Source organism: Brassica napus, chromosome C2 (genome assembly GCF_020379485.1).
Source record: "Brassica napus cultivar Da-Ae chromosome C2, Da-Ae, whole genome shotgun sequence".
NCBI classification, from domain to species: Eukaryota; Viridiplantae; Streptophyta; class Magnoliopsida; order Brassicales; family Brassicaceae; genus Brassica; species Brassica napus.
In genome coordinates, this window is record NC_063445.1 from 37303509 (window position 1) to 37316838 (window position 13330).

A 13330-nucleotide genomic window follows, 5' to 3' on the forward strand; every position below is an offset into this window, starting at 1 on the left:
CGTCAGTGTGTCTGGTACGGTCAGATGAACGAACTTCGGTCAAATTGTTCAGAACGTCCTGATCTCCCTGCTGGTTGGCTCCAATAGACTGATCCACGAACCAGGGCACATCACAAGCAGTCCCATCAACATACCACATGTGTCTCAAATTCCCAACCCCTCGCGGAATCGAGACCTTCTGGGGAGATCGGAGAATCTCGCGAGTATGCTTCGCCGTAGAATTAAAGTGAAAAAACCCTTTAGCGGAGGTAACGCCTAAGAAGAAAAATAAATCATCCACCGAACTCAACGCCCTAGAACAAAAAAAAACTAAGGTCATTTGGCAGTCACGAGTAGCCAAAGCTTTGGAGGGAAAACTCGAACCAACTTGCGAGCCCGTTGTCTCGGTATGCTTAGACGAAGCATTCCCAGATCGATGTGTCGAAATCGGCGGGACCCTAAGCGAGTCTCTGAAAATCGAGCTGATAGCCTGTCGGAAAAAGAACTTGAACACGTTCGCATGTGCCGCAGAGGACATGCGAGGGATCGATATAAACATCACATGTCACGAGATCAACGTCGACCCGAATTTCAAACCTATCAAGCAAAAGAGACGAAAGCTGGGACCCGAGCGCGCTGGTGCGATCAACGACGAAGTCGAAAAACTTCTCAAAGTCGGATCCATAACGGAAGTTAGGTATCCTGACTGGCTCGCTAACCCGATCGTTGTGAAAAAGAAAAACGGAAAGTGGCGAGTATGCGTCGATTTCACGGACCTCAATAAGGCATGTCCAAAGGATATCTTCCCACTGCCACACATCGATCGCTTGGTCGAAGCAACGGCAGGGAACAAACTCTTATCTTTCATGGACACGTTCTCCGGGTACAATCAGATCATGATGAACCCCGACGACCAGGAAAAAACCGCATTCATAACCGACCGCGGAACATACTGCTATAGGGTGATGATGTTCGGTCTTAAGAATGATGGCGCAACTTATCAAGAAACTCGTCAACCGTATGTTCTCCGAAAAACTCGGAAAGACAATGGAGGTGTACATTGATGACATGCTCGTGAAATCCCTCGAAGAGTGGGATCATACCACTCACCTCCAAGAGTGCCTCGAAAGGCTAAACCTGCACAATATGAAACTTGACCCCGCTAAGTGTCGGTTTGTAGTAGCATTGGGAGAATTACTGGGGTACCTCATCACCTTCCGTGGAATTGAGGCCAACCCTAAACAGATAACCGCGCTAATAGAAATGGCTTCCACGAGAACGAAGCGAGAGGTACAGAGATTAACCGGGACAGTCGCAGCGCTCAACCGCTTTATCTCGCGATCAACGGATAAGTGTTTACCTTTCTACGACACATTGAAGGGAAATAAGAAATTCGAGTGGACCGAAGACTGCGAAAAAGCTTTCCAAAAGCTGAAACGCTACTTGGCCACTCCCCCGGTGCTTGCAAAACCCGTAGAAGGAGAACCACTCTTCCTGTACATCGCAGTATCAGTCACGTCTATGAGCGGCGTCCTCATCCGAGAAGAACGTAGCGAGCAAAAGCCCTTCTTTTACGTAAGAAAAATTTTGCTCGAAGCAGAAACACGTTATCCGATGATGGAAAAACTCACGCTTGCAGTTGTAATGTCAGAACGAAAGCTAAGATCGTATTTCCAGTCCCAAACAGTCGTAGTACTCACATTATTCCCACTGCGGACAATGCTGCATAGCCCCAGTCAATATGGAAGGTTACCAAAATGGGCAATCGAGCTGAGCGAGTACGACATCGAGTACCGAGAAAAACCTTGCGCGAAATCGCAAGTACTCGCCGACTTCTTAGTAGAACTCCCTACAGGGTGCGCGACTAACCAGGAGCCCAATTCGTCCTGGACCCTCCACGTCGACGGATCCTCTTCCAAACAAGGCTCCGGAATCGGGGTCAGACTCACGTCGCCAATGGGGGTATCACTGGAACAATCATTCCGACTGATTTTCCACGCTTCGAACAACGAAGCCGAGTATGAAGCTCTAATCGCGGGTTTACGATTGGCTCACGGCCTAAAAATACGTAACATTCACGCCTACAGCGATTCCCAGCTAGTTGCAAGTCAATACAGCGGGGAATATGAAACAAGGGACGAGAGAATGGATGCTTACTTAAAACTCGTTCATAACTTGGATCAAAGTTTCTATCAATTTGCTCTAACTCGGATTCCTCGTGCCGAAAATGCACATGCTGACGCCCTAGCCACCTTGGCATCTAGTTTGGATCCAGGTCTGAGCAGAGTGATTCCCGTAGAATTCATAGAGCACCCTAGCATCGGGCCACCCGTCATAATAAACTTAATCGATTCACCCGACGGCGATCCAGACAAAGTCGATGTCCAGGCAATAAAGGATCTAGAACAGTCCGAGTATGGATTCGAAAAACCTTGGACAAAAACAATCCTCGCATACATCACCGACGGGAAACTCCCAGCGGAAAAATGGGCGGCCCGAAAGATTAAGACCCAATCCGCGCGATACGTCTTGGTGGAAGGAGAACTCTACAAGTGGAGATTTTTTGGACCACTCATGACCTGCATAAAAGGAAAGGAAGCACGAAGGATAATGGAAGAAGTCCACATTGGATCATGCAGAAACCATTCGGGCGGAAGATCCCTCGCAATCAAAATCAAAAGCCACATACACTATTGGCCGACGATGATCAAAGATTGCGAGAACTTCGCGCAAATATGCGAAAAATGCCAGAGGCATGCTCCCACTATCCATCAACCAGCAGAGGTTCTCTCGTCGATCTCGGCACCATATCCATTCATGCGATTGTCGATGGACATAGTTGGACCCATGCACAGGTCAAAGCAAAAACGATTCTTGTTAGTTTTGACAGATTTTTTCTCAAAATAGGTCGAAGCCGATTCCTACGCAAGCATCAAAGACGCCCAAGTCGAAAGTTTCATGTGGAGAAACATCACCTGCAGGCATGGTGTCCCATACGAAATCATAACAGACAACGGATCCAAATTTATTTCGACCAGATTCGAGGCCTTCTGTGAAAAATGGATGATACGACTGACCAAATCGACTCCTAGATACCTACAATGCAACGGCCAAGCCGAAACGATTAACAAGACCATCCTCGATGGGCTTAAGAAATGATTGGATGCTAAAAAGGGTAGATGGGCCGAAGAACTCGAAGGAGTCTTATGGTCACATCGCACGACTCCGAGACGCGCAACGGGAGAAACTCCATTCGCTCTCGTTTACGGAAGCGAATGTATGATCCCAATGAAAGTTAAATTCCCCGGAGTACGCAGAAGATTACTCCCAGAATGAGAAGATTCGAACAATCTAATGTTGCTGGATGAGCTCGATCTAATTAACGAACGACGGGACCAAGCCCTTATATGAATTCAAAAATATCAACAGGCGGCTGCAAAGTACTACAACACTAACGTACGCAGCCGCAAATTCAAAGAAGGCGATTTAGTCTTACGAAAAGTTTTCCAAAACACCTGCCGAGCGGAATGAAGGAAAACTCGAACTAACTGAGAAGGACCTTACAAAATCATAAAAGTAGTCCGGCCAGGCGCGTACGAAAACGAAAATATGCAGGACATCAAAATTCCGAGAACTTTGAACGCGATGCACCTCAAGAAATACAACCACTAAGCAACACTTTTCACCGAACTACGAGACAGCTTGATCCCTGAAAAGGGTACGTAGGCAATTCGTCATACGACGAGCTCAGCTATACCCCCTCATTAAAAAGGGGGAGCTGTTACGTATACGTATACTCGTATACTCCCAAAAAGAAATATCTGATCCCAGACTCGATATTTTTGAAACTTCTTTTTAACGCGGTGGAAAACATCCCAAAATCCGAATGTCATCAGAACACTCAATCAAAAAACGATGTAAAACTCCAACCTTTGGCAAAGAGAGACGTCGCTAATGCCCGAAGGACTCTTTTTCGTCAAGAACTTTCCGAAAGGAAACACTTACTTTAAAAACAGTCTGTTCATGACTATAAAACGCACATCCCTTATCCTTCGTGAAGAATCTAAAACAGTAATATCTACCGATAATTTTGTAGCTGATCACAACGCACTCTCAACGTCCTAAACAGACTAAGCTGTCCCATAGAGATAGCTCTCGTACACCCGACACAAGGGTAATAGTGCTATACAAAAAAATCCAAAATTTTTGGTCAGTACTTTCGGGAGGCTTAAAAATTGTCCTCAAAGAGATGCTCGATTCGTACCATGCAAGTCACGTAAGCAGAGAACATATCGCGGACTTTAAAGCGGGACGAAATCATGTCGAAAATGATACGGAAAATGTAAGTCGAAGTAGTTATTGCACCCCCTAATGCCGTGATTAGACCTACGTCTTACCCTAAACTCAGCACACTGGTCTCGAACATCTCTAGGCATAGTATCAAACCCCATGATACGAGATTTCAAAATTTGTCTCTTGGCTAGTATTTGTGCATCTTCAGAAATTCCGCGAGTCTTCGCACCACGGGAAACTCTTGAAACAGATCACAGATATAGCAGTACACCCAAAGTTAGCCTTCGAGATGACAACTCGTAGTCTTCCCTCTACACCCATACAAATACTCCATAAAGATCTTAAAAACGCAAAAACTAAGTTTCATTAAAAAAAGTCGCAGAAGCGACGGGGATTCAAAGCCACAAGCGGCCAGTCCCAAGATAAAAACATGGCCATACCTGGCCAGAACAATAACATAAAGAAAAAAGTCACACGCAAGACTATAAACTCAATCATCCTCCGCACGCGGAGCCTCAGCTTCGCCAATCACCCCTTCAGGGTTTAGAGCCATGCTCCCTCCTGCGTCCTCGGTTATGGGATCCTGACCCACGGCCTCACCTGAGCAGGAAGGAAGAATGCACTCGGACTTCAGGCCCGCGAGAATCAGGTCGAAGTATCCTTTTGCATCCACCGGCTCAGCTCTACGGACGGAAAGCGCGGCCTCTTCGGCTCGCGGAGACTGAGGCACTTCACCGACCTCGTTCGTCCCTCCCTTGACTCCCGCCAAGCCAAATCCCTAACATGAACGGCCGCCAAAGAGTCAAGGTAATCGGCAATCTTCGACAAACGGATCTGGAACTCAGCGCGCATGGCCTCCTTGGCTTCTCCAATCGCGCAAACCATTGATCCCTCTCCACTCTTAACCTTGCGCTTTAGCCGACGCAACTCCAAAGACTTGGATGCCTTTGCCTCTTTCGCCTTAAGCAAAGAGCTCGCGGTCTTCCTAAGATCCCACTCAAGCTCACCGATCCTAGACTCAAACCGAGCCTCCTCGATGGAATGAGCATCCTCGATCACCTGATATCACTCGAATTACCCTAAGGAGTGAATTACTCTCTCAAATAAGAGGTTCGGATGTAGTACTTAGGGATCGAATCCACAGAGACTCTAGGATTACACAATATATTATGGTCTTGAAATAAATCTAGATTAAATGGTTTATAAGTTTTAAAGCAGTAAAATGGAGTGGTGAGCAAGTTTATTGCTCGATTGATTGTTTTGAGTTTGTTAATAGTTGGTTGAAGTAGCTAGATTCAGGTATATTTTCAGGTATGATAAATAATACTTAATTTGGGAAATTAGGAGTTTATTAATATTAATTGTTCTTGAATTCAAACTAAGGTATAATCTGTTTGATTATCTAATCTGGATCTCGGTCCTCAACTCTCGTTATTTTGGTCGCGAGAAAGTGTCGATCGATAATTCTTTGTGAATATCGATCGATACACCTTTCAAAATATCGATCGACAGGGCTATAGCTGCGTCGATCGATACTTCTTCCAGAAAGATTTACGGAAAGATTTGATTTGAATTCTCTAACTCACTAGACCAACTCTCGTCTGTATCTAGTCAGTTAGATCATTCTAGTTATTTTCAGGTATTGAGTCAAGCAATGACTTAATCCCAATTAATCCTAAGATCTAAGTTTGGAGGGTGATCAATCCTAAACTTAGCTTTAAGCATAACTTGATGATTGAACTATATTTCTAAACAACCTAATAACTGCTGTGTCAGTATTACATTTATCAACCTATTTGAGAAACCTAAATCTAACAGTAAGGACTACTCAGACATATTCATGAAACACATAGTTATGATGGTCTGAATAATACTTCAATAAAATAAATAGCAAAAGTAATAGAAATAATGAAAGCAAGGGAGTTCAAGATCTTCTCTGTTTTGCAGTAGATGATCTATCTCTCCAATCCTAAGCTCTCCTCTTCCAATGGTGGCTTCTTGCCTCCTCCAAACTAGGCCTAAAAAGGTCTCTAGACAAGTCTGCCTCTAAAATGATACAAAACCCTAATCAATAGCCTAACAGGCGGCCAGAGACTTATGATGTAATTATTAAGACTTTTATGAAACTTGAAATCTTCTAATTTGTCATTAATTCTAGGATGGCTTAATAATCGATCGATGTGAGGTTCCCAACATCGATCGATATTTGGTGGTAACTGTCGGTCGATACTGAATTGCAATTGTCGACCATCTCTTGCTTCCAGCGAAGCTCCAAAGATCTCCAAAAAGCTCCAAATACATCATTTTCTTCCAGATAGTACCTGAACCTGTAATTACTCTAAATAGACTCTATATAGTAAGAATATATCTTAAAACATTCATAAACCATGGTTGAAAATGGGTACAATCCATGGTCTATCAACTACCCCAGACTCACTATTTTGCTTGTCCTCAAGCAAAACACAACAGAGCAGTCTCTCTGAGAGAAGTTTGAAAACATCAGGAACTCACATGATCTAAAACTCAGAATCACCACCTCTATAATATTGCAATCCATATCTAAAAAGTCCTAATCACAGCAACACTTTATACTATATCCTAGCTTAGCAACCAAATTAATCTAGCCAGCAACTTAAACAAATCTTGTCTGACATTCCCCTCTACGAACCTCATTTCTTTGCATAATTAAAAGTGTAAACTTTACCTTGGGGGTATCGATCACAGAATGTAAGGATTCTCAAACAAGTATCTGGATCTGTAGGTAAAAGTTAATTCTTATCTTTTCTCTCTTCTAATTTCTTTCTTTAGTCAAAGTCTGCTTATATTAGCAAGATCATTGTCCAAGATTGGACATGCTTCCATGAATCAAGCCTTAATGGTGGTTGCCACTAAGTCTTGTTCGCTTCTTTTTTACTTATATCCAAGAATTCATATGAATCGAACCTTGATGATTGCCGCCACCAAGTCCCGTTCGAATTCTTTTTGTTGGAATCCTTATGAAGCAAGCCTTAATGGTTTAGCCACCAAGTCCTGTTCAGATTCCACCTAACTAATGCGTAATTAATTAATAATTTTTTTTTTTCAATCTACCTATTAATCCAGGGTCGAAATAGAGAGAGAAAAGGTGATAAATCTACACAAGGCTTTACCTTCCAGACTTGTTTGAAGAATTCAATCCCATGTATACCAAGCCCCAAGACAAGCAGTTGTGTCAAGTTTAGTGTTGGAGGTCAGCTTTGGTTCCTTCAAACAATCTCAGCAAGTGTGGATAGTTGACAGGTTGATCCACTTTAGTATCTTTACTATGTGCAGACTTAAACTTCACTGTCCCCAGTGATATTCAGTCTAAGGTTAGTTGGTTAGAAAATTAATAATAACTACTAAGTTAAAATGTTAGAATGTTAGACAAGAGAAAAGAATGTGTTACCCTCCGTCTCGAGGATCGATCGACACATACACCGCATAATTGATCTTGAGTACCGCATCTCTGTCGATCGACGTGACCGTCTCGTTATCGATGCAACGTATCCATGTGTCTAACTCATCATAGAATTAGCATCAGTCAGCTAGGTTAGCTCTGTTAGACAATCCAAACACATGCAAGATTAGCAAAATAAATAAACTCAAGTCATAACATAGAATAATAAGTTTGAAAGTAAATCCTAAGAGTTCGAAAGTAAAAGGAAAACATAAGTAGATAGGGATAGAGATATGAGGACTAGTCCTCATCAGTGGTCTCATCGCTGGAGGTGCCTCTGCGCTGGCGGGACGGTCCTGCTGCTGACGGTGAGCAGGCTCGCACACTCCTCCTGCTCGAACAGCGACATCTCGATATCTAGCCCAGATGGCAGTGAGAGCATCGACTACGACGCGCTGGAAGTCTCCCTCAGGACGTGTAGACATGTCTGGCATAGGAGGGAAAGGCGGTAGTGCATCCTCGGGCCGATGCGGCTGGGGTCCTCCAGGGCGCTGGACCGTGTAGCGGCGCGGCTGGGCTGCTGGTGCTCGGACTCGGCGAGGGTCAGGTCATAACTGAATGCTGCTAAGTCCATGGGCGAAGTCCGTAAGTGACTGAAGTGGGAGCCTAACCAAGTGTATGCCGTCCTCAGCCCTGAAACACCAGTCGCGGTCGTCTTTGAGCCACTGTGCGCTCGTGAGGTGCGCTGCATCCATGTAGACGATCCGGTCATCCATATTAAAATCGTTTAGAGGGACTCCGCAATGGACGAAGATAGGAGTAAGTAGGCTCCCAACCGTCTCCCTCTTCTTTCCCGTTGACTGGAAAGGCTTCATCTTGAGCTTGGCCAGATGCTCAGCAAATATGGCTCCAAGGTTGGGCCATGAGTCGTCCGCGGGCTCCTCGATGCCCTCCATCTGAACCAAGCTCCTCACCGCGTAGTAAACCAGAGTGAGCTCCTGGACCTGAACCTTACTACGTTCCATCAAGCACAACAAGGTGTTGGCAAGGGCCTTCATGAAGTAGCATAGAGTCGGGTGACGAATGTCCAACTGAACGGTCTTCGTGGCGTCGAAGAAACCGGTTGCTATGTGGCTCCAAAAAGTCCATATCCCTGGAATGTCGGGTACGATGCCGTGCTGGCGCTCGGTGTCGAACCCGTAGATAGTGCAGAGAGTAAAAAGAGGGACTCTGTAGCGAATACCGCGGATGAAGAAAGTCAGGACGCCCTCGCTAGCCTTCTTTGCCTTCTCGTTGGCATAGTAGACGTTCACGGTGGCCATGAACTGACGGACCAGCTCTGGGTAGAGAACATGTGGGTGAGTAGCAAAGTTTCCCATACCCAACTCAACGAACAAGTCCTCGAGGTCCGATCGGATACCTAATGCTTGGACCACGTCTGGATCGACGAATCGCGTCGGTTCTATTGAAACCTTCAGCCACGCGTTGTAGAATATGCTGTCGTAGTCGTCCCAGGCGTCCTCGGTCGCACGGTTGCGGCATGCTAAACTCTTCGCTGCTTTTCACGTGTCCTCGAAGTGGTCAAAGAGTGGAATAGGTCCATCCTCGGGCTGTCTCGGCCAAGGGTCTCTGTCACGGATAGGAGCTGGGCTGTTGGTGTCGAATCTCCTCTTCATTCTCCTCTCTTCAGCCTGTAAAGAAAGTTCACAAACAAGAGTAGATTAGTGAAGTTTGATGGTGAAGTTGTCGTTGTCGATCGACAGAGATGTCTCGATGTCGATCGACAGGCCTTTGCGAAAATCGATCGATATGACCGATAGTTGTCGATCGATATCGCATGCGTAAAAACCTGAAAAAAATCATTTTATGCAATTCGATTTGCATGTTAGAGAAAATCAGCTAAATCGATCAGCATTCCCTATCACATTGTTCCTTAAACACAAATCGATCGATATAAGCTCTAAAATCTCGGTTCAAATCCGATTTCTATTTCAACCCTTGGAAGAACAGTGTTCATACCATGATGAAGCGTGAGTTAAGTGATCTAAACAGAGAGATGGTTGAAATTCGAGTGGATCGACTACAAGAATCGTCGGAATTTGGGGAAAGACTAGAGAGAAAAGAGATGGGAATGTTTTCGTAGGGTTTTCGGGTTTATGCGAATGTCGACTTAAGTGTCGACTTAAGTGAGCCCGTGTCTATCCATTCGATGTCGATCGATGACGATCTGTCGTTGTTGATCGACAGAGGCTTTGTTTTCCGATAATTTTGTGTGTGTGTGTGTTTTTTTTTTTTCATTTTTTTTAATAAATTCTAAAAATTCGAAAAATTCTAAAATTAAAAATAATGGGTTGCCTCCCATTCAGCGCTTATTTTAAGTCCTTAGCTTGACTTGATATTCGAATTTTCTAATTATCGGGAAGGGGGCCTATGTCAATGGGCTTGATATTTGGCGGTTTAGCCCAATACTGCTTTACTCGTTGGCCATTTACCGTGAATTCGTCTCCTTTATTATTTGTAAGCGTAATGGCTCCATAAGGATTGACATTCACAACAGTAAAAGGACCAGACCAACCAGATCGGAGTTTTCCAGGAAACAGCGTTAGCCGAGAGTTATATAGTAGTACTTGATCATTTGGTTTGAAGTGTCGGGAAATGATCTTTTTATCATTATACGCTTTCGTTTTTTCTTTGTATATCTTTGAACTCTCATAGGCTAAATGTCTAATCTCGTCCAGTTCGTTAAGCTGTATGAGCCTTCTTTCGGCAGTTGGTTTGATGTCGAAATTTAATAATTTAATGGCCCAGGCTGCTTTGTGTTCCAGCTCAACTGGTAAGTGACATGATTTTCCATAAAGCAGATGAAATGGGGTGGTTCCAAAAGGGGTTTTGAAGGCAGTCTGGTAGGCCCAGAGTGCATTGTCCAATTTTCTAGATCAATCTTTTCTGGATGTGCCCACGGTCTTTTCTAAGATTTCTTTGATCTGTCGATTTGAGACTTCTACCTGCCCACTCGTCTGCGGGTGGTAGGGTGTAGCAACTCTATGGTGTACTCCGTTCTTACGTAGTAGTCCTTCAAAAACTTTCTTGATGAAATGGGAACCACCGTCACTTATGACTATTCGGGGTATTCCGAATCTCGGGAAGATAATGCTTTTGAAAAGCTTAATAACTACAGATGCGTCGTTCGTTGGGGAAGCTACCGCTTCGACCCACTTTGACACATAGTCAACAGCGACTAGGATGTATTTATTTCCGTACGAAGAAGGGAAAGGTTCCATGAAATCTATCCCCCAACAGTCAAAGACTTCTACTTCTTGAATAGATTTATGTTCCATTTCGTGTCTTTTACTGATTTTTCCCCTTCGTTGGCATCTGTCGCATTGTGCTATAAATGCATGAGCATCGCGAAACATGGTTGGCCACCAGAATCCTGCTTGAAGAATTTTTGATACCATTTTAAAGGTAGCAAAATGCCCAGCATAATCGGATCCATGGCATTGGAATAATATATTGTGTATTTCAGTATCGGCGATGCAGCGTCTATACATCCCGTCAGAGCAGTGTGTGTAGAGATATGGTTCATCCCAGTGATATCTCCTAAATTCTCTTAAAAATTTATTTCTTGTGTACTCTCTCAACTCTTCGAGTTCTATGTCGGCAGCTAAATAGTTTACTATATCAGCGTACCAAGTTCTGTCCTTTGAACCTTGTCCGACTATATGCACTCCTCGATGCAGATTTTCATCCACGGGGGAGTCATGGTCAGGGTACAGCTGGTTGTGCGCAACGTTAACTTTTATATCGAAGGTGAGGGTTTTGGGATTAGTATCTTCGCTCAGAATATTTGAAGTGTCGATCGACATGCAAACATCGTTATCGATCGACCTGGTACTGTTGTAATCGATCGACATTGGGTCGTTATCGTCGATCGATAGGTCCTCTGAAGTGAGACATACATTCCCGATGAACGATTCCGTTTGGTAAACGTTTTCAGTTGGTAAGAAATCATCGATAGGGATGTCGTTTTCTATTCTTATCCGGGAAAGATGATCTTCAACTTCGTTTTCTACTCCTCTTTTATCTTTGATCTCGATGTCGAATTCTTGAAGTAGAAGGATCCATCGCAGGAGTCGTGGTTTTGCGTCTTTCTTTTGCACCAAGTATTTAATTGCAGCCTTGTCAGTGTGGACGATGACTCACGAGCCGACCAGGTATTGACGGAATTTTCCGAATGCATAAACCACGGCTAGCAGTTCTTTTTCTGTTGTTGCGTTATTTCTTTGTGCTTCGCCGAGAGTTCGACTGGCATAATAAACTGCATGCAGCTTTTTGTCTTTCCTTTGGCCCAGAACTGCTCCTACAGCGAAATCGCTCGCATCGCACATGATTTCGAAAGGAAGATTTCAGTCAGGTGCTTGGACGATGGGGGCGGTTATCAAGGCTTTCTTTATTTCTTCAAAAGAATTTACGCATTCTGGTGTGAAGTCGAATTTAACTTCTTTACAGAGGAGGGAGGTGAGAGGTCTAACCCAATTGCTATCTGAAATCGGGTAAATGACTCCGGCATCTAGAAGTTTGATTCTTTCCTTTTTAACAACTTCTTTCAAGTTCGGGTTCAGTCGCCTTTGGTGTTCCACTGACGATTTCGAACCGTCTTCAAGGTGAATCCGATGCATGCACAGATCTGGAGAGATGCCATGAATGTCTTCGAGAGAGTACCCGAGGGCTTTCCTGTATTTACGTAATTTATTTAATAACAACGCAAGTTCTCCATTTGTGAGGTTGGCGTTCACGATTACTGGATACAAATCTTTATAGAGAAAAGCATATTTGAGTCCAGCGGGCAGCTGTTTCAACTCAATCTTCGGTGCCTTTTCGGGATCCCATTCCTTCAAGGAGGATGGTTGTCGATCGACATGTTTTAGTAAATATCGATCGACGTTGATTTCCGAAGTGTCATCCTCTATGTCCTCGACGCTTGCAGTTTCCATGCTTGCGTCCATTAATCGTGTGTATTCCTCAGCTCTACTATCGACACTGAAAGTTTTTTCTTCACTTTTGTGGATTGGTCTCAGAGAAGCTCAGGAGGAATTGTAAGAGATCCAGAGGTGCAGATTGGTAATGCCCTAGTTCCAGTTGATTTCAAACTTTTCTCTATTACATGGGAGAGCCTTCTTGTCAACAGTAGCAGCAGTGTGCAACATGCAAACCAACCATTTGTGCCTGACACTCATAGATCCTCATGTCCACTACAACCCTATTTCAGTCAAGAAGCCACATACGTCCTCCAGAAGAATCGATGATCCAGGACTAATCGCAACATGCCACTGTGGAGCTGAATATGAGATAGATTATTCAGCGTCGATCAAAACTCACACTGCGACATCGATTGACAGTGCTCATCAGAAATCGATCGACGTTCTGCAGGAAGAATCGGTCGACAGTAGTCAAGGAGATTGGGAAAACGACTACTACAATCCCATCATGGCAGTAAACAATGCAACGCCTGAGATCCGCGATGATTTGTTTGATGAAGAATACAGAAGGAAAGGAATTCTCGTATACAAATTCCGCCCTCTCAAACCAGAAATTCAGGCACAAGCAGAAACAGATTCACTTCTTGCAGAAGCCTGTGGG

The 13330-nt window shown here is 44.2% G+C and overlaps 1 protein-coding gene across 1 annotated transcript; it reads left to right on the forward strand.

Annotated features, from left to right (window-relative positions):
- Positions 1 to 515: 515 nt before the first annotated feature.
- LOC106408039 lies at positions 516 to 3138 on the forward strand. The gene is made up of 3 exons (XM_013848871.2): positions 516 to 862; positions 963 to 2763; positions 2887 to 3138. The coding sequence occupies exons 1-3, from the start codon at positions 516 to 518 to the stop codon at positions 3136 to 3138; spliced, it is 2400 nt and encodes a 799-aa protein (XP_013704325.2).
- The last annotated feature ends 10192 nt before the right edge of the window (positions 3139 to 13330 follow it).